The sequence below is a fragment of the Corylus avellana genome, chromosome ca7, assembly GCF_901000735.1.
Source record: "Corylus avellana chromosome ca7, CavTom2PMs-1.0".
Taxonomy (NCBI): domain Eukaryota; kingdom Viridiplantae; phylum Streptophyta; class Magnoliopsida; order Fagales; family Betulaceae; genus Corylus; species Corylus avellana.
The window spans coordinates 21,514,401-21,540,946 of NC_081547.1; the positions used below are offsets into that span (position 1 = coordinate 21,514,401).

Genomic DNA, 26,546 nt, shown 5'->3' on the forward strand with positions numbered 1-26,546 from the left:
TCCAACGTTAGAAAAGGACAGTATCCGTTAATGTGTCACATCAACACCAATTATATTGTGACACATGTCACTTACAATAAAAAAATATTAATAATAATATTAATTTTTTTTTTTTTTTTTTTTTTTTTTTAAAAAACAAATACAAAACAATCTGTCTTCTGTAAATCCAGGAAGATTCTTGATTTCAATGAATTACATTCGGATTAAATTTGACTCGTTCACAAATGGAAGGCCAAACACTTTCTTAGGTACAATTGTATGAAGTAAAGCCATGATACCAAGCACCATATAAAATGCAGTGCATAAATGATAGAAGTCATGCGCATGACTAGAGAGGAAGCGACACAATTAGAATTGATCTGTTTCCATGGCAAAAAGGTTAGCCTACTATCACAGAGCTAAATAATATGTTAAAGCGAAGTTGTTCACAAACTACTCAATTAACTTCTTCATTCATTTTTTTTCTTTTCTTTTCTTTTTTATTGTAAATTCATACTAATTATTAATTATTTAGTTATTGTTAAGATTTATTATTTGAATAATTAAATAAATTAACTCGAATCTTAAGCACTCTAAACTCGAGTTTATATGCTTATCTTATAGTATGTATATATATTTATTACACACAATAATAAATCTTAACAATGTTCTCATTACAAAATAATAAATAATATTATACAAATAAGCGAATAACAAAAAAAAGTCATACAAGCCAATCCGAGTATATACAAATTCGGCTTGTTTAATAAACGAGTATAAATTTTTGTTCAAGCTCGATTCGTTTAATAAATGAACCAATCCCGAGCCGAGTTCAAGATTGTTCATGAGCGGCTCTGTTCATTTACATCCCTACTTATCTGTCTTAGCTCTTTCATTAGTAGTTGCTTTCTCCATTTTCTTATTTTTGAACTTCATCATTATCACCATCAGCAGCAGCACCACCACCGCCAATATTATCAACAACACTATTACTCAAATTTTCTTTTCATAGGAGGCTGTTTACCTTGACCTCCAGTGTTAGATCCCTTCTTCAGTTCATCACTTTCAATAATTTCCTCTTCCTTGTTTGCTGGTTCATCAATTTCATCATCATTGTCATCGTTCCCAGAACTTTTTCCCTTTGAAGTTCTCCTTTCAGGTTCACCCACTGGTTTTGCAGATTGGTTTTCACTTAGCTTTTGCAACTCTGGTACATATGCTGTTGTCTGAGACCCAAAAATAATTCTCATCACATGAACTACAAATTAAAGCTATAACTATTAAAGGGTGCCGTTTGAGAATGACATACCCTGCCACCAGCAATGATGAAATCAATTTCCTTCCCTGCCATTACATGGAATTTCATAAATATTTGTAACTCATGATTTCTATAAAACAAATAGGACAAAACGTACTCAAGAAATAAAATAAGAAAATGAACATTTATTTCTTGGTCACAAATAAACCTAGTATCTATGATCTAACATAAAGCCTATTAGAAGAATGATATTCAACACTAGCATGTTAAAAGGTTAATATATCATTATTTGCAAAGAAAAGTCTGAATCTTTACATGAGATACTGTGTTGGACTACCTAGTTTCTCTAAATTTGGAAAAGGTAGGTGTAAGAATAGAAGTAAAGTTATAATATTATTACATCATAATATATCTGATATAAATTAAACACTACGCAAAGTTCATGTTTCATCCTAATCAATACCATTTAATTTCAAACATGTATACATGGACCTCAAATGAGCACATACGCTAGCATTCTAGGCTTAGAATCAAATCTTCAATCCATATGCTAAGGGGCAACCAAGACGGTGAAGTAGGGAGTTATAATCATAGATAATCCAGGTAAAAAGGAAAAGAAAAAGAAAGAAAGAAATCCCTTTCCACACTTAATTGGAGAGAGAGAGAGAGAGACATAAACAAAAAGGGGTAACATATTTGTTACCAAACACTAGTCTAAAATACAGTGACTAAGGAAATCTTCAATCACATAGCTTCGCTGTCTTCTATAGTAAGAATTTTTTATGACCCTTTATCGTGTTATGTCATGACAGTGGCGTACCTTTTTTCGCTTTGTATTTAATGTCTAATATGTAAGTCATTTTTTGCATCGGCTTCAAATTGTAAATCTAAATAATCGACAGTAGCTAACTCCTTTATTGAGTGAAAAGTTACACACACCCAGTGGGACTTGAACTCGCGACCTCACCCTACACCTTGAACTCATTTGAGCTAAAGCTCATTGGTACCATTGCCCTTTAATTTATAGAACAAGGAAGCAAATTTCGCACATGAGAGAAAAACATTTACTCTTCTTCCCTTATTTTTATTGAAAGATTACTCAACAATTTTGACTCTTTTGTCAGCATGACGCTAAATAACTACAATCAAATTCAAGCCCTATTGACATGACAAGACAACAGTATTATAGGATCCAAAAATGGAACCTTTTCACTGCTGTGCATCCCAAGAGCTTCCATAGTTTTCACAACTGAAGTCTTCAATTTTCAATTCTGCAATTTCAGTGCTACTTTCTCACGCAGTGGAATATCCATTACCTAGTATAAAAAAATGTCACTACATATATCAAACCGTAAACATAACTGCACCCAAGTACTTCATATGCAATTTCCTTTATGAAAAGAAATGAAGCAGAAAACAAAGTTATTGCATTGATTATAATCTGGATCCTTCAAGTTTGACATTAGTCTCAAGATATCATCAAACTGACTAGGAATCCACAAGAGCAGCAGATGAGATATGATAGTAATAGAACCTAGAGGACCACTGGCTCAAAATGAATAGCACAAAACATTCAGAAGGAGAATCATGATCATAATCTTGCAGTTCAAAGTGCAAACTAATTAGTGACATCAATGAAAAACTATCTTGACCATATGAAAAAAGATCCAAGGCACATGCTAAATGTGCTAGCTTAGTTTCTAAGGTTTGATTATATTATTAGTTAATGATGAAAGAAAAGTTCTCATAATTAGAAGTAATCAATGATTTTTATTTGAAGATAACCAGACATGAAATATTACAGAGGTATTGAATACCATCCAAACAAATTTCTGAAGTTATATATGAGATATCACAAAAGATCAGGAGTCAAACCATCAACAAAAGCCTTAGGTTTCTTTTCGCGGGAATGAAATATCCAATTTTTAGGAAACTGACTACTATCTGCCCCAACTTCAATTGCTTTCTCAATGACCTGTAAAATCAATTATTTTGTCAAAATGATCACATATAACATAAGTATCTTACAATTAACTTTCTAGGCCTTTTGCCCCATCAAAAATGAAATAACCACTCGAGGAAACCAACTGCATTCAGCATCAACTCTAACTGCATATTGAATAACCTACACGTATTGTCCTCTATATATTCCATGAAGAATGCATGCTCCACAAAACAAAGGTTTTTAAATTGCACGAAAATACGATCACCCACCTCTTTTATGCACTTGCCTAAGTTTGCACAGTTTTTCTTGGACAGCCTGTTAGCAATATGCAGTGGATGAATTCTTGCCTGTGAGGAATTAAATTAGTCATTGAAGTCCAAAAATTGAATTGTAGAGGAGAGTATTCATTTAATATTTTTGAAACTTCATCTACAATTGATTATACATTTCTGAGAGTATTCATATTGGGATAGCAAACATAGCCAAAAGCAAACATAGCCAAGCGCAGCCATCCCAGTCAATTTTCCCTTCATCAAGGTTGAAGAAAAATTTCCAGAATCACCCCTTGTTGAAGAGGATGTTGCCGAATGCTCCTTCAGAACCTCCACATAACACCTATACCCAACCACCTCTTCCGGCAGTTTCAAGGCTTGCAACAACACCCTACCAAACGATGCGAAAAATGGCCACCTCTTTGAATCCCAACTGGCTGAGGTCTACTCCCACCATTGTGACTCTCATGGAGAAGATACAGCACTGAGTGCAACTCAAGGGAGAAGGAACTCCACCCCTTTCCACCTCTTCCTTCTGGCACAACGATAAAGCCCTTCCAACCACCCCCACCGTACTCTGCCACAGCCAGATAATACCCATGCTTATTAGAGCGTAATCCTCGCCTGTGACCCCAACTTTGGAGGTTCCTGTGAAGTCCTTCATCCCCTCCTCTTGAATCATGGCCTCCACGGTGGATACCATCCAAGCAACACTAACTTTACCCAAATGAATAGAACAAACAATACCCTGACTCCTGTCAAGAATTCGTAACACTGTAGACCCACCCTCCACCACAAGCTCAAAAGCTTTAGATTCAATAAAGCATCACATCGAATTCCCCATAGGACTAACAACAATCATTAATAACCAACTAGAACCACGGTTTATGCCGACAAAGCACAACAACTGAGATGACTGACTTAATGCGCCTACACACACCATTGAGAAGCCTCTACTTTCAAGTTTTGGACTACCTTACTGCTCAAATATTTTTCTTGATCTGTCAGAATTTATCTTTTATCAGACCTGTGCAGGATTGGGATGTGGACTTGGTGACTGCGTTTTTTGATTTGTTGTTGAGTTCCAAACTAAAGTCACCAACTTTGAAGCAAAACTCTTTAATGAAAATAAAATTTAATTGATGTTAGATATATAGGGCAGACTAACTTGGTATAGCACTTCATCTGCAATCCAGTTTCCAATGCCTGCAATAAAGCTCTGCAAAGATTTACACAGTAAGAAAAATTAATAAGCATACACAATGAAGTAATGATCATTTGAAAAAAAAACTCTTGCATGTGGAATGGAACAAGATAAGTCCTTCTAATTTTCGCAACTTCACTGCATAGTTTGTATACAAGGATCTCAAGATCATCAAGGCAAAATAATTGAGATATTTCTAATGCACTCAGATATGACAAAAAATAAATAAAGACCCTGAAAAAAAATTACAAAAGTAAACTAACAAAGAATCATTTTATGGCTACTTCCCTTGCTTATGGATTTAAGACTCTCGTCTCTCATTGACTTCTTCTTTTATTCTTTTTATTATGATTATTTCTCATGGATTTCGAAGACTCCTTGCACAACTACTTATTTCTTTCAAATTGAACCCTTTCAATGACTAATTGATTTGACGGTAGTTCAATTAGGATACTTTTACGTGCTAATATTTCAGCTTATGCCCCTCAGATAGAGCCTCCCCAAATTTTGCCCAAAGCTGGTAGACTGGTAGTATTTCATTTTTCCACCATGAAAGTAGGTGTCTGCATCTCAACTCAACAAAGACTGAAACCAGTTAGAAAACAACATTGCTTGTCTCATTTTGTACTGATTGACCACCATTGCACACAATTAAAATAAAAAGCTTTCTTCTACTTGATCTTCTACTTTGTCCTTGAATAAATCTACAAAATCCAGAATATACTGTTGTTTTATGAAGCTTATCAACTATGATTGGCTTACCTACACCATTTTAAAGTCATCATTGAAATTGAGTCTTAGAAGTGCAAGGAGGTTCAACATAGAGAATGCTCTCACCACCTTGCAAGGCATGTTTGGAAATATGGACCGGTTAAACATAAAGATCCAAAAAAGTGATGAACATAGCTCCAAGTGCCAAGCTCACCAAGAACATCCCATTGGAATATAAAAAGCAAACACCAAAGTATGAATGCTGATCCACAAAGTGATGACTTCAAATAAAGAATGTAAAAAGATTCTGGAAACAAGCAATTTGGGGGAAAACTTTTAAGTCTTAGATCACTTTAAAACTAACTATTCTGTGGCCATTCTCTAAGTTATCAGAACCTAGAATCTATGCCATGTTTCAAATATTGGAGAGCCACAGGAAATACACAGCACAAGCAACATCAAGTACATAACAGATTCTTCCATTCTAACCAGTTTGATCCATCAAGCATAAAAGGGAATCAAATAATTAAGTTATGCATATCTGGCTATAGCAGTATATGCTATATACACACGTGGTCTTCCAATTGTAGTCACGAATCCTTAATTCTAAACCATCTTTCTCACCATCCATATGAGCGCTCTCAGTCACCTCACATAAGTCATAACACACTATGCAAGCATTAAACTTCGCCAAAATTCTAGTAGTATGTGCCAATGTGTCCAAAAATGTAATTCAGCACGAAATATTGCTCAAATTTCACATCATATACAGATAATTTTATAGATGAAAATAGTTTTGCATACATCTAACTATATTTGGGGAAAATAGAAGAGAACACATTGCTAAATACCTAAATATGATGTTCCCAAGCAAGCATGATACAGAAATTGCATCAATTTATTTAATAACCATTATGCAGAGATTACTTAGCAGTATTATCTTAGCAACAGCAAGGGAAGCGAGCATAAAAGCTTTAACCTGATCAAGTAATAAAGCCTTAATTGTAAATTGTTTCCTCTTCTTGCTCAAGGATTCAATAAATTCATCAAGTCTCATAGGCTCCAATAGTGGGTCAGGTCCAAGCCCAGATATGGGGGGTACTGCAGCTGGCTGCATTAACAAACCATTGGAAATATAAAATGCCTGCTAAGTATAATAATAAAAATACAAAAACACCTTGGGAAATTTCAAGCACATTAGCAAGTGATATTATGATACATCTTGGAGTAAGCGGACTTTAGCAAATCGCCTCTTGTCAGCGAAAGACAGCTCCAAACCATCATCGAGCTGCACAAGAACGTTCAATGAGAATTTACAATCCTAATTAAGTATTCAAATAGATCCTAAAAGATCCTAAAGTGATAAAAGTGCCTTCTTATCACTGTTTTTTTTCTTTTCTTTTCTTTTTTCTTTTTTTGATAAGTAATTTAATCTCATTGTGAAGTGCAGAGGGGCCTTCTCATCACTTTTAGGTGTATGATATGTAAATATCAAATCAAATTAAAAGCCCAAAAAAAAAAAAAAAAAGGCATTCCATAAATTATTACAAAATGGAGTGTAAATGCCATATGTGGGAATACAACAATGCAAAGGCCTGCCCACTCCAATACTAAGAACAAGGAGAATACAACCAGAAAGAACAAATATAATTATCTGCTCCATGAGACCTTTTGCATCTTAGCTAATTACATTGAGGTCCAGAGATCATTTACAACTAACCAATAAGGGACTTTTGAAACTTCACCATTTAAAAAAAGATGTAACAAGATTAATGAAAAACTTGAGAATAGATGAATATGCATTAAATATGTGAGTCCTTAATTTTTTATTTTTTATTTTTTTGAAAAAAGACAGTCTAGCTGGCATTAAAACAACAAACTTGTACATAAATGACCTGAACCACACTAGATCCCACGTAGAGTACAATAATTCTAAAATTGCAAGGATTATGATCCCGTATCATTAATTTATAAGTAAAACATGAGGATACAAGCGTAAACATTCCTATCCATGGAAGGAGCAAAATTCTTACTTCTATAAAATACTTTGAGTATTTGGAAGGCCATTCATCAGTGACATTAACAGCAGACCTGTGCAAACACTCTGTTATTACATTTAACAATTGTAAATCATCATCTTGGCAGAACTAATAAATTGGGACACAATAGGCGTGTTCCACTTATAGACTAAGTTTAATGCTCCTGAGAAACTCTCGTAACTCATTAAATCACATAATAACCTGTTTCACTTTTATACTTCACAAAATCAGTAGATCTTTCCTTGATCACACGAGAGTTTCCTTTCTTTTTTTGTTTTCCATTTCAGGCTTACATAGGAAGAAGTACAATGGATTTGGTACGCATGCTTCGCTATTATTTGCCATAGAAGTTTCTCTAGTTACTTAAAAGAACTTTTCCATTAAAAGCCAGTAGTATTACAAACCCACCCCAAGAAAATATTTCAAAAGAAAGATTTCTGCTTCAGCCCTGAAAAGTCGAAGGTTTAGCCTCACTTATGATTAGCACTTTGTTCCATATATGTAGTGTTTCCCAATTTAATGATTTAATTGCCCTATTGTTTTACTTCTAATCAATTGTATTGAATAATTCTTGGATATCTTTTGTGATTCAAGAATATACTTGATGATTTAAGATTATTCAATGCAATTGATTGCTTGGTTTTCTTCGTTAAAAATTGGATTTCCCCTATGATTTATTCTCTGGATACAATTGATGTTTTGATAAAAATTGGATATTTTCTTGTGATTTACGGATACAGTTAATGATTTAATTAAATATTGAATTTCTTTTGTGATTTGGGTTATGAATGGATACATGAGAAGTTTTGATTAATTATTTGAAGCAATAGTAAAACAAACCTAAGATTTACATGTGAGAACTTTGGGAAAGATTATAGATCATAGAACTATTTTCCTATGAATTTGTGAGTGCGAATTCCGAAACCCTAGTGCTTCGTCATTAGATTACAGTTACTTTAAATTGCTTTTGCTTTTGATTTTTCATTCAAACTATAATCTCTAAAAAATTTGGAATTAGGTTAGGGTTCAATTGATTTAGATATAAATTTGTTTTCAAGAATACAATTCTCTATGGGATTGACCTCTCACTTGCAATCCATTAACTACAATCGATTCGTGCACTTGCGAGTTAATATAATTTGTACAACAAGTTTTTGGCGACTCTAAAAATGTCACCAAAATTTAGTATTATTTTGAACATGATACTTTACAAACACTAGATTTACAAGATGGAATTTGGCATCTAAGAGACGCATGACCAGCTCTCTACACATATAACAAGCTGAAGTTTAAAAATACAAATATACAGCTATGTAGCCCCACATACATACAATTACACGATTTCTCCTTTATGGAGAAACATTGGAAAAGCCAGGGTCCTTTTCTTTCTAAAAAAAATGTACATAAATAATAAAAAATGCTATCAACTAATTTTTTTATATTCTACATGAAATCCCTTATTCCTTTTAGTCTATTTAAATAAGTCACTAAGGTCAAAGTTAAAATAGTATAGTTTTATTCACCCAAAAAAAAGTTAAAAATAATATAGTATGACAACCATGCCATGAAGAGTTCCAATAATAAGAAATTAATGGAACTATTGCATTATATGCCTTAAATGGGGTCAATGAAAAACATCTAAGAATACTAACTAGAACAGTTTCTATATCTTAATGTTATCAGAAAAATTGAGTACAATGCATTCCAACCATGCCTCACCTCTTGTATTTTGTAACTGCAACACCCTTAATATATATAGAACCCGCCATGCCTGAAATACATAAGACCACACAGATCATGGACCTCACAATTCAATTACATGATCATATTTGTATAATCAAGGGAAACTTAGAGAAACAGGAACACGTGTAAGAATTTAATGACCCACATGACATGGCACATATGAAAAACTGTTAAGACTCATAATGTTATAACGTTATCTAATCCTAATTCTATTAAACTGTTGGTCCATTAAGAGAAGTAGTTTCCCATTGGAATCCTACTTTGATGGGAAGTGGAGTTATAGTTGACTAAGAAAACCAGTCTTCTCTCTAGCCTATAAATATATACATCATCCATCAGTTTAGTGTAACATTTTTTTTATTACGAGGAACCCCTCCAAAGCAGGGTCACTTCGTGTACTTACCCTTGTTGGATAAACCTCGAACCCATGTAAAGCGCTCCCTCTACACGGATTGGGTAATACTTCGGCTTCATCAATGGGCTGGCCCCAAGAAATTGTTTGCACCCAAGGAGATTCAAACCTTAGACATGATGGAAAGACCACCAAGACCAAAGCCCTTACCACTTGAGCCAACCTCTTGGGGTTAGTTTAGTGTAACTTAAGAGGGTCAAGTAAGAGAAACCCGTTTTCTGGTGTTTATGCTTTCAAATCAAGATTTCAAGAAGGCTTTTGTTGTAGCTTGCATGGAAAAGTTAGAGAGAAGTGGAGCCACATTACATTCACGTAGCCTCACATACTTTATTATATAGGCTGAAAAATATTACAATGACTAAAATACACATGTACTCTAAACCCTAACAAACTTTGTAACACTTCCCCTCAAGCTAGAGCATATATATCATGTAAACCTAGCAAGGAATGCCCTCACTATTGCTAGCGGTCAGGAGGACGTGCTCGAAGCGCGGTAGTTTGGAAGATGATCCCTCTATGTTCTATGTGGTGTATATGGATTGAAAGAAATGCTAGATGTTTTGAGGACTCTACTAGGACTATAGAGGAATTGATTCATCTTTTCTTCTTTACTCTTTACTCTTGGGCGGCCGCTTGGCTAGCTCCTTTAGTAATTAGTTTTTCTGACTTCCTCTTTCATTTCTCTCCCTCTTAGGCGGGGTTGCGCCCCTCTGCGCTTTTGATATAACATTATTACTTATCAAAAAAAAAAAGGAATGCCCTCACTAGTTTGGTGAGGCTGTAAAGAATGCTCTCACAAGTTGCTATTTAGTTACAATCGAATCCAACAAATAATTGTAATTGCACTCTACTTTATATTTTTATTAAAGCAATAAATCCATCAGACAATTCTTATTCTTGACTTTTAATTCCTCCATGAAATATTCCATAGTTAAATTAAAGACCTCATAAACTGTCACTTTTAAATTCACTCCATCTTATCCTTGAGTACCCAATTTAATTTAATCACATAATTATTCAAATTCTTGTGAAATCTCATTTCACCATGGATTCTGGTATCTTCTTTAATCAGTTTATTGTGAAAATCATGATACTTAAGAGCTTGAAATTTGTAGAATGTTATGTAGATCTATTTACCATCTGAGCTAAAATAAACCAAAGTATCGTATCAGACTTAAGTGGTTATGATTCTCTCAAAAAGCAAAAACCACGCTTTTCAATGCAACACAAACCAAACACGCCCTGTGGACTGAAAAACGAAGTTCTTCTATGTGATTATTTTAGGGTTTCTGAAGAGCACTGTACCGAATTGGAAGGAAGGGAAGGGAGGGGAATCGAGCTGGAGCCATAGGTTCCTGCCCCTGCGGTGGGCTGAAATTACGGTCTTGCCCAAGAGAGCTGCCTCGAAGTCCGAGGGCGATACTCCGTCGATCACTTTGGAGTCGTTTGCTATCACCGCCTTCTTTATCTTCTTCCCCAAGCAGTGCTCCTCCACGGCCCGTCTCGCCACCTCCACCTCCGGAAGCTCCGGCATTCTACTCCGTCGCACAGACTGCTATGGAGCTTTCGCGCGCTTATTCAGACTCAAGAGTGAGAGTGGCGCGGGCGTTTTGTGAATTTTTATTTGTGGCCCTTAAAATACTTCTGCTCGCATGAATTTTCTTAATTCGAGATTAAGAAAATATTTGTCTTTATCCAATTATCCGTATTTATTATTTTTTATTTATTATCTATCGTGATTTAAAGATTAATAAATATTAACATATAACATTGATTCTTTAAAAAAAAATCTATACAATAAAACATTTTAAAATAATAATTCATATTTGAAATTCTTATATAATAAAATACCTTAATAATTAATTAATTATTATTTTTAATTAAATGTTCTTATATGTCATTAAAAATTATTTTGGGCTTTCTAAGTGAAGAACCAGATTGAACCTGCACTCTTCAATAAGTAAAGGTTTAATCTTCAGGGTAGTTGCATTTGAAAAAACACTGGCAGTTCTCATCGTTGAAGGCTCTCATATGCAACTCCTAGCAAGTAGGTGCCACTATAGTCACGGCGGTAGGATAGCCAATATTGGTCTTTCCAGCCTACCTTTTTGCTTAGAAAAAAATATCCTCAGGGTATGGACCTACTATCTGGATACATTCGATGCATGGGGACATTCCCTCCGCTCTACTTTCTCCAATACATACTTGTAAAAGAACATATGTTGTATGAAGTAATGCCATGCTTCCATGTACCATATAGAAGTCCTGTGCATCCATGATAGAAGTTATGTGCATGACAAAAAGGTTAGGATTGACCAGTTCCATGAAAAAAATAGGTCAGCCTACTGACAACAGTTACAAACAAAATATTCTGGTCCTTCAGTTCTTCCACAACATGCACTGGGGATGACAACCTTCTCAATATCTTGTTACCTACCTACTTTGCTTTCTTCTTTGCCTTCTTACTATTTTGACTGGTTTGCACCTTTCTCTTGGATGCCTTCTCTGCCTTAGAGGTTGCTTTTTTCATTTTCTTCTTTTGAACTTCATCACTATCACTATCAGCAGCAGCAGCACCGCCAATATCATTATCACCTCCCTCATCATCGTCACTATCCTCAATTTTTCTTTTCATAAGAGGCTTTTTAGTTCGACCTCTAGGCTTAGGTCCTTTCTTCAGTTCATCACTTTCAATAATTTCCTCTTCCTTGTTTGCTGGTTCATCACTGTCATCTTTCCCACCACCTTTTTTCTTTGAAGTTCTCTTTTTGGGTTCACCCACTGCTTTTGCAGCTTGGTTTCCACTTAGCTTTTGTAACTCTGGTACATATGCTGTTGTCTAAGACCCAAAAAAAAAAACATTCTCATCACATGAACCGCAAATTAAAGCTATAACTATTAAAGGGTGCTGTTTGAGAATGACATACCCTGCCACCAGCATTGATGAAATCAATTTTCTTCCCTGCCATTACATGGAATTTCATAAATATTTGTAGCTCAAGATGTCTATAAAACAAATAGGATAAAATGTGCTCAAGAAATAAAATAAGAAAATGAACGATTATTCCTTGGTCCTAAATAAACCTAGTATCTTTGATCTAACATAAAGCCTATTAAAAGAATGATGTTCAACACTAGCATGTTAAAAGGTTAATATATCATTCTTTGTAAAGAAAAGTCTGAATCTTTATATGAGATGGACTACCTAGGTTCTCTAAATTAGGAAAAGGTAGGTGTAAGAATAGAAGAAAAGTTCAAATATATTACATCATAATATATCTGATATAAATTAAACACTGGGTCAAGTTCATGTTTCATAATAATCAATACCATTTAATTTCAAACATGTATACATGGATCTCAAATGAGCGCATTAGGCCAGTATTCTAGACTTAGAATCGAATCTTCAACTCATATGCCAAGGACAAACAAGTAGGTCTAGTAGGGAGTGATAATCATAGATAATCATCCAAGTAAAAAGAAAAAGAAAGAAATCCATTTTCACACTTAATTGGAGAGAGAGAGAGACGTAAACGAAAAAAAAAAGGCAACATAATCGTTACCAAACACTAGTCTAAAATACAGTGACTAAGGAAATCTTCAATCACATGCTTCACTGTCTTCTATAGTAAAAATTTTTATGATCCCTTATCGTGCTACTTCATGAAAGTGGCATACCTTTTTTCGCTTTGTTTTTAATATCTAATAAGGTCGTTTTTTACTTTGTTTTTAATATCTAATACATAGGCCATTTTTTACATCGGCTTCAAATTGTAAATCTAAATAATCAACAGTAGCTAACTCCTTTATTGAATGAGGGCACATACCAGAAAACAATTAGGAGATGATTGGGAAACTTAAAGAAAACCCAAACCAGAAAAGGTGCATCAAACAGGCAGAAATCATCAAGAAAGTGTCGGTAAAACCTAAATTTGAAATGATTTTACTAGATGCTTTAAAGGAAATTAAAGAAATTTGTTTTTATAAGTAACTAGATGCTTCAAAGGAACTTAAAATATAAAAAACAGCTCCATGTAAGTATCATCTAGATCTAAAAGTTTCGAAGACATATCTCCAATAGCATGTTAAATAGCAAGAAACACTCATGAAAACCATTCCCTTTAATTTATTTTTTTGATTGGTAAGTTTTACACATACACATGCTCTTGGTGACATGAACCCAGGACCTCACCCTCCTCCACCTTGCTACAAAGGGAAGAAGTACCATTTGAACTCAAGCTCATTGGTACCATTTCCCTTTAATTTATAGAACAAGGAAGCAAATTTCCCACGTGAGACAAGAACTTTTAATCTCCTTCCCTTATTTTTACTGAAAGATTACTCCTCAATAATTTTTTATTCTTTTTGTCAGCGTAACCCTAAGCAACTACAATCAAGCCCTATTGCATGGCAAGACAACAGTATTATTATCAGATCCAAAAATGGAACCTTTCCTCTGTTGTGCATCCCAAATCTTCCATTAGTTTTCACAACTGAAGTTTTCAATTTTCAATTTTGCAATTTCAGTGCCACTTTCTCTTGCAGTTGACTATCGAATCCCAGTATTAAAATATGCCACTAAACAAATCAAACTGTAAACATAACTGCACCCAAATACTTTATATGCAATTTCCTTTATGAAAAGAATTGAAGCAGAAAAGAAAGTTATTGAATTAATCATAATCTGGATCCTTCAAGTTTGATATTAGTCTCAAGATATCATCAAACTGAGAAGAAATCCACAAGAGAAACAGATGAGATATGATAGAAATAGAACCTAGAGGACCACTTGCTCAAAATGAATAGCACAAAAGATTCAGAAGGAGAAATATGCTCATCATCTTGCAGTATCAAAGTGCAAACTAATTAGTACCATCAATGAAAAAATATCTTCACCATGTGAAAAAAGATCTGAGGCACATGCTACAATGTGCTAGCTTAGTTTCTAAGGTTTGATTATATTATTTTCATCAAGTTAATGATGAAAGAAAGCTCTCATAATTGAAAGTTGTCAATGATTTTTATTTTGAAGATAACCAGATATGAAATATGGCAGAGGTATTGAATACCATCCAAACATGTTTCTGTAGTTCTATATGAGATATCACATAAGATCAGGAGCCAAACCATCAACAAAAGCCTTAGACTTCTTTTCGCGGGAATGAAATATCCAGTTTTTAGGAAACTGACTACTATCCGCCCCAACTTCAATTGCTTTCTCAATGACCTGTAAAATCAATTATTTTGTCAAAATGATCACATATAACAGAAGAATCTTACCATTAACTTTTCCAGGCCTTTTGCCCCATCGAAAATGAAATAACCACTCAAGAGGAAACCGACTGCAATCAGCATCAACTCTAACCGCATATTGAATAACCTACATGTATTGTCCTCTATATATTCCATGAAGAATGCATGTCCCACAAAAGAAAGGTTTCTAAATTGCGAGGAAATACTCCAAAACAAAAGACTATCACCCACCTCTTTTATGCACTTGTGTAAGTCTCTGCAGTTTTCCTTGGAAAGGCTGGCAGCAACTTGCAGTGGATGAATTCTTGCCTGTGAGGAATTAAATTAGTCATTGAAGTCCAAAAATTGAATTGTAGATGAGAGAACAAAAAAAAAAATCGCAGCATGAAGAAGCCACCAAACATTTAATATTCTTTGAAACTTCACTGACCATTGATTATACATTTCTTAGGATTCCAAGAGAACAAGAAAAAGAAAGAGAATCGCAGCCTCAACCCCCATGTGACATAATTTGCCTCCCTAGGAACAAAAATTTAATCTCAAGTTGCAGTTTGGTGAAAAGAGAGCAAATCAGTGTTCAAATTATGTCAACACATCTTCATGTCTAAGGATCATCCTAGAACTATACACATAAGACTGTATCAATAAATTTTCTGTATCATCGCCCCATCCCTCTCTGTTCTGTAGAAATAAATGAGGCTTCTCATTGGCACGTCCTGACAGCCATTTCAGTTGTTGTGCTTTTCCGGCAGCTGCAGTGGTCCTAGTTGTTTGTTAGTGAATTTTGTTAGTCCTATGGGGAATTCGAGGTAGTGCTTTATTGAATCCAAATCTTTTGAGCTTGCAGCAGAGGACGGGTCTACAATGTTACAAATTCGTGAAAGGAGTCGAGGTATTGTTCGATCTATCCATTTGGGAAAAGTTAGCTTTGGTGGTTAACTTGCTTGGTTGTTAACCAACCACCTTGGAGGCCATGGTTTCCATAGGAAGGGATGAAGGATTTTTTAAGAGAACCTCCAGAGTTGGGGTCACAGCCTTCCTCGTGCAGTGTTGCTCTAATAAACATGTGCGCTACTTAGCTGTGGCAGAGTATGGTAGGGTTGGTTGGAAGGGCTTCATCGTAGTGCTGGACGAGAGATCCTTCACCCTCGATTTACACTTGGTTCTGCATTTTCTCCATTTTCTTCATGCAGTGTTGTCATCTCTGTTGTTGATCTAAAAGCCATGCTGAGTGAGGTTTTGGGAAACTCATCCGCCAGTGAATTCTAAGGTTCTGGATCCTTCCCTGCAGCTACCATCGCATGTGTAGGAAAGCTTGATGAGGTGTTTAGAACTTGCCGGCAATAGCTTGGCAGCCTTGGTTTCCCCAAACAGAATGTCATGGGGGTCGAAGTTTCAGTGGGGTATCTCGCCAATGGTTCTTCTCAGGTGTTGTCCCCAGAAAATCATTCTCGGCCACTTTCTCAATCCCACTCTTCAGATACCGCCGAGGAAGAGGTAGTGTTGGTTGCTCTTGGGTTTGGGCCCCCTGATGCTGGCAATGTTGGTGATGTGTCCTGTTTTGGGAGAGTGCCTCGTTTAATCTGGCAAATAGAGGGCTTGGGTGATGTTGCTTTTGACTCAAGGTCGACAACCTCCAGTTTGGGCCCTGTGGGTGTTGAGTAAATTCCTAAGCCTTCAGAGTGGGCAAAAGTGGTGAAGGGGGGACACATATTTCTTTAGCGGACTACATGCCCTCTTCATCACTTTCATCCTCTAAGAATTCGCCAGAGGACATTGCTATTATTGATAGGGAGGAGGTAACGAACTGTCTACTTTGTTTGGGAGGGAATTGGGTTGTGCAAAAGGGAACTACCAATTTGATAGTGAGCCACTGCCTTGCCTAGATGTGGAAATCCACAATAGGTAGGAGGCCATGATCTGCACAGTGCACACCTCTGAATCCTTGTCACCCTGTTGAGTTCGGGAGAACTGATTGCTCAGAGCCGGAATATTTATACTGAGTTTTGCAAAAAGTAACAGATATCTATCGTGTTGTGGGGCATTCTTATCAAGGTTTTGAAGAGGAGCTTATAGCATTGTTGACAGTCATCAAAGCAAGTCGTTCCGTATGGATTCAGCCTCCATTTCTGAATGGGCAAATAGAGATAATAAAGAGTTAAAAAGGCTGGATTGCTCTAGTAATTATGACACTAAAGGTAGAAGTTCTAGTCGTGGATGAGGTAAGGGTAGAGGTTTCTCAGTTCTTAATGAAGCCTAAATTTTTTTATTTTTTTTTATATATATATATATATATTATGTAAGTAATTTCAGTATCATTAATAGAGCACAGAGGGGTGCAACCCTAGTACACTGGGAATATACAAAGATGAGCCCCTAATAAGAAGAAGAATAAAATAAGTTCATGAAAACTACTAAAGTAGGAACATCCACTCGATGATGTGCCACCATCCACATATGCAACATATTAATCATATTCCTTCACAACTCAACCACCAAAAGCTCAACATCCTCAAAGGTCCATGTGTTTCTCTCCCTCCAAATACACCACATTACGAACAACCAGGCCAGCCTCCAAACTTCCCTCATTAGACCACAACCAACCGAACCACCCCAGCATGTCAACAAGTCCAACATCCATCTCGGCATAACCCACTCTATCCCAAACAATGTAATTCCACAATGCGGCTGCCACGTTGTAATGAAGCAAAAGATGATCAACGGATTCCCCACTCTTCTTGCACATACAGCACCACTCGACATAGTCCTTTGTTATCCTTGTGAGGGTTGAATGCGGGGGATAAGCACCTAAGGATAAGGAATTTGCTCAGAGATTGGAAGGCGGATGTGGTTTGCTTTCAGAAAACTAAACTAGATCATAAGTCTCTTGTAGAGTGGTTCATGGTTTATGGGGTTTCCATCATGTAGATTGTTGTTGTCTAGATTCTAGACGAGCTTCTACTGGAATTTCGCTTACGTTGGATAGGAGGGTGGTGGAGAAAATCAATGAGCATGTGGGGGAGTTTACTATTATGTGCTCATTTAGAAGGTCGAAGATCATTTTACTTGGGCTTTTACAGGTGTTTATGGCCCTAATTCTAATGGGGCTAGAAGGCTTCTCAGGGATGAATTAGCAAATTTGCTTAGTTGGTGGAATATAACATTGGTGGATTAGGGGAAACTTTAAGGTCACTCATTTCCCTAGTGAGACGTCGAGAGAGGGCCAGTTTAGTCCAACTATGACAGAATTCTCAGATTTCATTTTTTATCAGGGTCTTATAGATCTTTCTCTTGTAAGGGGACTATTCCCTTGGTAGAATAATCAAGATCTTCCTTTCTGGTCTAGAATTGATAGATTTCTCGTCTCTTCTGATTGAGAAGCCCAGTTTCCTAGTGTGCCCTAGAGGAGGTTGCCTAGACATTGCCCAGACCACTTTAGGTAAGATCATTTGGTGTTAGATCATTTTATAGTGTCTTAATTATCCATGTTTGCAATCATTTCCCTCAGAGTATTTGGAGTAAGGCCCTCTTAAGAGTGGCTTTCTTTACTTGGTCAACCATTTTAGGTAAGATCCTCACTTTGGACAACTTCAAAAAATAGCAAATCATTGCGGTAGATTGGCATTGCATGTGCAAGAACAATGGAAAAACTGTTGACCACCTATTACTTCATTGCAAAATAGCTAGTGCCTTATGGAACTCTATCTTGGGCTTCTTTGATTTAGCGTGGGTCATGCCCCATTGAGTGATATATCTTTCGCTTATTGGAGAGGGCAGTGTGGTAGTCCTCAAAGTGAAATTGTTTGGAAGATGATCCCACCTTGCTTGATGTGGTGTATCTAGAGAAAAAAAAATGAGAAGCTTTAAAGATAGTGAAAGGATGGTGGTGGAATTAAAGGCCTTCTTCTTCAACACTCCAAACCAATGGATGGTTGCCCATGAGTGTTCTCATATTTCTAGTTTTCATGACTTTTTTATCCTTTTTCCTTTTTTATTAGGTGTTTCTCTTGTATACTTCCTATGTACCTGAGTGCCCCTTTGTGTTTTTAATGAAATTCATTTACTCATAAGAAAAACTATATACATCAATATGGAGAAAATTATGAAGAAATAACAAACTCAAAAGCATAAATGAAATATGTCACAATGAGTTCCCAAACTAAAGTCACCAAAATCAGAAGCAAAAATATTTATTGAAAATAAAATTTAATTGATGTTCGATATAAAGGGCAGACTGACTTGGTATAGCACTTCATCCGCGATCCAATTGCCAATACCTGCAATGTAGCTCTGCAAAGATTTACAAAATGAGAAAATAAAAATTAATAAGTATACAAAATGAAGTAATGATCATTCAAAAAAACACTTGCATGTGGAACTAGATAAGTCATTCTAATTTTTGCTACTTCGCTGCATAGTTTGTACACAAGGATCTCAAGATCATCAAGGAAAAATAATAGAGATAATTCTAATGCACTTAGGTCTGACAAAACTAATTTTCTAGAAAAACAAAATGGACCCTGAAAATTACAAAAGTCAATTAACAAAGAATCATTTTAGGCTGCTTACCCTGCTTATGGATTTAGAATTTCTTTGCTTTCTTCCTTTTTATCTTTTTAATTATGATTATTTCTCGTGGCTTTTGAAGACTCCTTGTTGAACAACTACTTATTTCTTTCAAAAAATCAATCCCTTTCAGTGACTAATTGATTCAATGGTAGTTCAATTAGGATGTGTTTACGTGCTAATATTTCAGCTTGTCCCTCAGATAAAGCCTCCCCAAATTTAGCAAGAAGCTGGTAGTATTTCACTTTTCCAGCATTAAAGTAGGTGTCTGCATCTCGACTCAACAAAGACTGAACCCAACTATTGGTTCAGCTATACAGATCTCATAATGTCATTCCACTCTTTTAGGGAAAATTTTCCATCACTCAGAACATAAAGTCACACTACTTCAGGGGATGTCAACTATGAATTAGCTCAACTGGTAAAATCTCGCCATACCATGGATCTAGGATCAAATTCTACCTACAACAAGGGGGTGGGGGTGGGGGGTGGGGGTAGCGGTGGGGAGGGGGAGAAAGGTCAGAATACATCTTACACCCGTCTTTCGCCTTCCCCATAAATGAAGCCTTCATTTAAACTACATTGCTTGTCTCACATTGAACTGATTGATCTTCAGTGCAAACAATTAAAATAAAAAGATTAATTCTTCTCGATCTTCTACTTTGTCCTTGAATAAATCTACAAGATCCAGAGTTTAATGTTGTTTTATGAAGCTTATCAACTAGGATTGGCTTACCTACACCATTTTAAAGTCATTGAAATTGAGTCTTAGAAGTGCAAGGAGGTTCAACATAGAGAATGATCTCACTACCTTGTAAGGCATGTTTGAAAATATGGACAGGTTAAATATATAGATCCAAGAAAGTGATGAACATAGATCTCAGACTCTCAGAAGCTCTAAGTGCCAAGCTCATCGAGAGCGTCTCATTGGAATATAAAAAGCAAACACCAAAGTACGAATGCTGATCCAAAAAGTGATGACTTCAAATAAAGAATGTAAGAAGATTCTGGAAACGAGCAATTTGGGGGAACACTTTTGCATCTTAATCACTTAAAAACAAACTATTTTGTGGCTTCTCAAGTTATCAGAACCTAGAATCTAGGCCATGTTTCAAATATTGGAAAGCCACAGGAAATACACAGGGCAAGCAACATCAAGTACATAACAGATTCTTCCATTCTAACCAGTTTGATCCATCAAGCATAAAAGGGAATCAAATAATTAAGTTATGCATATCTGGCTATAGAAAGGGACAACCAAGATTCCAATTAGGCACCATGTGTATATATAGCAGAATATGCGGTGTACACATGTGGTGTTGCAATTTTAGTCACGAATCCTTAATTCTAAACCATCTTTCTCACCATCCATATGTTAGCTCTCAGTTACTTCACATAAGTCATAACACCCTATGCAAGCATGAAACTTCACACAAATTATAGTAGTATATGCCAATGCATCCAAGAACATAATTCAGCACGACATTTTGTTCACATTTCACATTAGATACAAATAGGCCTAGGCAAATTCACCGCCTACGGACTTTCGACCGCCTACTGACCGATAGCCAACTGACTTCTACTGACACCGATTAACCAATGGGCGGTAGGCGAAACATTTTTTTTATTTTCTTTTGACAAATTCGGTTCGGTAGGCGAAATAAAATTTGTTAATCGAACTGACTTTACCGACCGACTTCACCGATAATTTTCAATTTTTTCACATACCGACCGACTCTACCAAACCGACTTTACCGACCGCCTATCGGTGTCGGGACAAAAATTTGGCGGAATAAGTCGGTGAAATTTCCGACTTTACCAACATTTTGGCGAAACAAAAATTTTTCTACCGACACCGACCAACTTTAACCGACGCCCAGCCATAGATACAGATAATTTTAAAGATGAAAAACAATTTGCATACATCTAACTATATTTAGAGAAAATAGAAGAGAACACAATGCTAAATACCTAAATCTGATGTTCCAAAGCAAGCATGATACAGAAATCACATAAATTTATTTAATAACCATTAAGCAGAGATTTCTTAGCAGTATAGTCTTAGGAACAGCAAGAGAAGTGAGCAAAACAGCTTTAACCTGGTCAAGTAATAAAGCCTTAATTGCAATTTTCTTCTTGCTCAAGGATTCAATAAATTCATCAATTGTCATAGGCTCCAAAAGTGCGTCAGGTCCAAGCTCAGATATGGGGGGTACTGCAGCTGGCTGTATTAACAAAACCATTGGCAATATTAAATGTCTACTTCGTGTGATAATAAAAATACAAAAACACCAGTGGAAATTTCAAGCTCATTAGCAAGTGATGTTATGATACATCTTTGAGTAAGCGGACTTTAGCAAATCGCCTCTTGTCAGTGAAGGACAGCTCCAAACCATCATCTAGCTGCACAAGGACATTCAATGAGAATTTACAATCCTAATTAAGTGTTCAAATAGATCCCAAAGTGAAAAAAGTGCCTTCGTATTTTTTTTTTTAAGTAATTTAATCTCATTATAAAGTGCAGAGGGGCCTTCTCATCACTTTTATGTGTAGATATGGAAATATCAAATCAAATTGAAAGTCAATAAACAAAAAATAAATCATTCCATAAATTATTACAAAATGGAGTGTAAATGCCACATGTGGGAACCAAACAATACAAATGCCCACCCACTCCAATACTAAGCACAAGGAGAATACAACTAGATGGAACAAATCTAATTATCTGCTCCATGAGACCTTTTGCATCTTCTTAGATCTAATTACATTGAGACCAAGAGATATTTACAACTAACTAATAAGGGACTTTTGGAACTTCATTATTATAAAAAAAATAAAAAATAAAAAAAAAGAAAAGAAAAAAAGAAAAAGATGTAACCAGATTAATGAAAAACTTGAGAATAGACGAATATGCATAAATATGTGATTCCTTATTAATTAAAAAAACACAGTTCAGCTGACATTAATTCTACAAACTTGTACATAAATGACCTGAACCACACTAGATCCCATGTAGAGTACAATAATTCTCAAAATCGCAATGATGTATGACCCCATATTATTAATTTAATAAAGAAAAACACGAGGATACAAGCATAAATATTCCCATACATTGAAGGAGCAAAATTCTTACTTCTATAAAAAACTTTGAGTATTTGGATGGCCATTCATCAGTGTCATTTACAGCAGACCTGTGCAAACACTCCGTTATTACATTTAACAACTGGAAATTATCATACAAATGGCGATCATTAAACAGGTGTCTATCTGGAACAATTAACAATATGAGATAGTTATCATAATAAACACAGATGAAATTTGAGACCAACGTTGTGAGAAATTGTCTATTTACAGGAAAATTTCAGATTTGGCAGAACTAATAAATTGGGACACAATAGGTGTGCTTCACTAGTAGACTAAGTTCAATGCTCCTGAAAAACTCTTGTAACTCATTAAATCATATAATTACCTGTTTCACTTTTATACTTCACAAAATCAGTAGAGCTTTCCTTAATCACACGAGATTTTCCTTTCTTTTTTTGTTTTTCCTTTTCAGGCTTACTTAGGAAGCAGTACCATGGATTTGGTAAGCATGCTTCGCTATTATTTGCCAGAGAAGTTTCTCTAGTCACTTAAAAGAACTTCACCGCAAGAAAATATTTCCAAAAGAAAGATTTTCAGCTTCAGCCCTGAAAAGTTCAAGACTCTAAAAATGCCACAAAAATTTCGTGTTGTTTTGAACATGAAACTTTACAAACTCTAGATTTATAAGCTGGAATTTGGCATTTAAGAGACGCATGTTAAGCATGTAACAAGCTATACTTTAAAAATACAAATATCCATACAATTACATGATTTCTCTCCTTTATGGAGAAACATTGGAAAAGCCAGGGTCTTTTTCTTTCCAAGAAAATATGCATAACTAATAAAAACTACTATCAACTAATTTTTGATACTCTGCATGAAATCCCCTACTCCTTTTAATCTATTTAAATAAGTCACTAAGTTCAAAGTTAAAATGTGACAAACATGCCTTGAACAGTTCCTATATTAAGAAATTAATGGAACTATTATATTATAGCCCTTAATGGGGTCAACGAAAACCATCTAAGAATACTAACTAGAACAGCTTCTATATCATAATGTTATCAGAAAAATTGTGTACAATGTATTTTCAACGATGCCTCACCTCTTGTATTTTGTAACTGCAACACCCTTAATATATATAGCACCCGCCATGCCTGAAACAAATAAGACCACACAGGTCATGGACCTCACATTTCAATTACACGGTCATATTCGTACAATCAAGGGAAACTTGGAGAAACAGATAACACATATTAGTTTATTATGATTCTCTCAAAAAAAAAAAAAAACCATTCTTTTCAATACAACACAAACCAAACACGCCCTAAAAAAGAAAAACAAGGTTCTTCTCTGTGATTTTTTTAGGGTTCCTGAAGAGCACTGTACCGAATTGGAAGGAAGGGAAGGGAGGGGAATCGAGCTGGAGCCAGAGGTTCTTGCCCTTGCGGCGGGCTGAAATTACGGTCTTGCCCAGGAGAACGGCCTCGAAGTCCGAGGGCGAGACTCCGTCGATGACTTTGGTGTCGTTTGCTATGATCGCCTTCTTTATCTTTTTCCCCACGCAGTGCTCCTCCACGGCCCGCCTCGCCGCCTCCACCTCCGGAAGCTCCGGCATTCTGCTTCGTCGCACGGACTGCTATGGAGCTTTCGCGCGCTTTTTCAGACTGAGTGAGAGTGGCGCGTGCGTTTTCTGACCTTTTGCTTGTCATGTTGAGAATTGAAAAATGTATACAATAAAATATTTTAAAATTATTTTGAAAATTTTTATACAATAAAATGGCTTTAAAAATTCTATTGGTTTTTGTTTCTTTTTAAGAGTAAGCAAATGTTTATCTAAATTTTAGTTAAAGAATATTTTTTTAAAATTTTTGCTATTAAATTTTTTTAAATTCATATAACATTTTAGTCATGCAATTTTACTATTTCACTTGAACTGATTTTTAGGCACTACTATTGGGATGGAAGTATTATTTTGCATCTTTAATGAGAGGTTGACACATTATTTAAAAATACTAAATACAATATATATGAGAGCACAGGATCTTATGGAAAAAAATAAATAAATAATCAATAAAAAGGCTCTACCACCTCTTCAACCTAATGCCATTGTCGGGTTCCGCCCAACACCACCGCACCGCCCAAGCTTCAGCCCACCACGAAGCACAAACTTAACGCGCGGATGAGAAGGAGAGATGGAGAGGCCATGGCGGATCGACTCAGGATGGCAACGATGGCCAAACGGTGGCCATATCGGCACATATCTAGCTAAACAGTAGCCAAACTGGCACAGATCTTGCTAGACGGTGGTCAAACCGATGCAAATCTGCTCAAACGGATGCAAATCTGCTCAAACGATGGCCAAACCGATGCAAATCTGGCCAGATAGTGGATGGCAACGTGACGAGCCCCTCCCAATCCTCCAATCGGTCTATGGTGGTGGCTTTAGGTTGAAGATCTAATACCATTAGGCGATGGTTTTGGGCAGAGGAGAGGCGGTGTTTCTTTTGTTACATTACGGTTTTTTTTTCCTCACAAAATCTGTTGTTCTCATGTTTATTGTATTTTGTTTTCTTAGCTGATGTATCACTTTTTTAGAGGATGCTGTAAAAGATGGGCTTTACATAGATCTGGCTTACGTAGATTTTACTACCGCATGTAAGCTGTTAAAAGAATAAAAAATAAATCAACCAAGCGTCGTCGTTTTTAGTGGTTCTTCACCAAAGTTTTTTAATTTCCTTCTCTCTCCCTCTCGCATGGTGCTCACAAGATTGGGGCGCACACCTCTTTGGCCTTATATCGTCTACTCTTAATCTCCATTACACTAAAAAAAAAATTCTCCATTATTCAACGGTTTCACCCCTTGTACTTGCCTAGATCTCTCTCGAAACCTCAATCATATGGCATTCAGGCCTGAGGTGTCGAGATTTTTTCAATGTTTGAAAGGCTGGTGAGGAACAGAGACCCGTCTCCGTTCATAGTTCAGACCCTTCATCCTGGGCTTCGTTGGCCTAAGAAGAGACCCACAACCAGAGGACATCCTAGATCAAGAACCTAGAAACGCACATATATGACATGGGTAAATCAAATGTTAAGCTTGTCGATCATGGAGGCCAGCAATTGATATCAGTTTTTAAATTCTATTTTTCTACTTTTAACTGAAATTATTCATGTCAATTTGTTGAAGTGGTAAGAAATATACACAAGTGGTTGGGGAATCATGGGTCTTGCCCTGTTTGCAGGTTGTGGAATGATTTGGAATTATGCATTGTATGAAAGAGAAGGAAATGTAGAAAATGTCACCATTAAAATGACAACGCTTGGTTAAATTTTTTTTTGATTAAATTCGGGCCATTAGTTGGTTTAACAGCATAACTACCGCACGTAGGCAGATCCGGCTTTACACCATATCCTGACAAAAGATATTCTCTTTTCACTATTTCCAAACAAGAGAGAGAATCCGATTGATTTTTTATGCTCAGCAAATTTGTTAACTATTGTAGTAGCTAGTCAAATAATTAGTTAAAATGACCAGCTACATCAGGCTTTTCAAGCTATATATTCACTTTTATTATTTAATTTAAATATTTTTTTATTGCCTTTTTAATCATTCTCCAACATTCATATATTTGAAAATTTGTATTTTTTTAACGGTCATATTTTAAAAAAATTGATATTTTCCCAATGGTCATATTTTTCAAAATTTATCTTTTTTCTTAACGTCATATATTCAAAACTTGTCTTTTCTTAACGGGGAGCTAGAATGAAGTATTTTTGTGCGTTTGGGGAGACAATGAAAGGAAGAGAAGAGGAAAGAAGAAATTGAAAATAAATAAATAATAATAATAATAATAATAATAATAATAAGGGTTAAATACCTTATTCACGTATGTGGTTTAACTTCTTTATTTTTTAACCTCTAGGGTTTACTTTTTATAACAAGAGGTCCCTCTGATTTGCCTAAAGACGGATATGGTTCTTCTGTCAAAATTTCGTCTAAAATTTGATGGAATGTCACGTCAGCACCAATCACAGTTTGACACATGTCCATATAATTAATTAATTAAAAAATAATTTTTT

At 35.7% G+C, this 26,546-nt stretch overlaps 1 protein-coding gene and 1 pseudogene across 2 annotated transcripts; both read right to left on the reverse strand.

The window, feature by feature from the left end:
• Window positions 1-632: 632 nt before the first annotated feature.
• Window positions 633-11,159, reverse strand: LOC132186782 (formamidopyrimidine-DNA glycosylase-like; annotated as a pseudogene).
• Window positions 11,160-11,837: 678 nt separating this feature from the next.
• Window positions 11,838-24,165, reverse strand: LOC132186785 (formamidopyrimidine-DNA glycosylase-like). 2 transcript variants are annotated; one of them, XM_059600846.1, is made up of 10 exons: window positions 23,856-24,165; window positions 23,572-23,623; window positions 22,516-22,573; window positions 21,717-21,785; window positions 21,482-21,607; window positions 19,056-19,106; window positions 15,048-15,125; window positions 14,691-14,790; window positions 12,491-12,525; window positions 11,838-12,402 (listed from the first exon to the last, which is right to left on the reverse strand). In XM_059600846.1, exons 1-10 carry the CDS (start codon window positions 24,082-24,084, stop codon window positions 12,001-12,003), a joined length of 1,200 nt encoding a protein of 399 aa, XP_059456829.1. In that variant the 5' UTR covers window positions 24,085-24,165; the 3' UTR covers window positions 11,838-12,000. The 2 variants fall into 2 exon arrangements, with proteins under 2 accessions (XP_059456829.1, XP_059456830.1); XM_059600847.1 differs by lacking the exon at window positions 14,691-14,790 and adding an exon at window positions 14,844-14,943.
• Window positions 24,166-26,546: the final 2,381 nt, after the last annotated feature.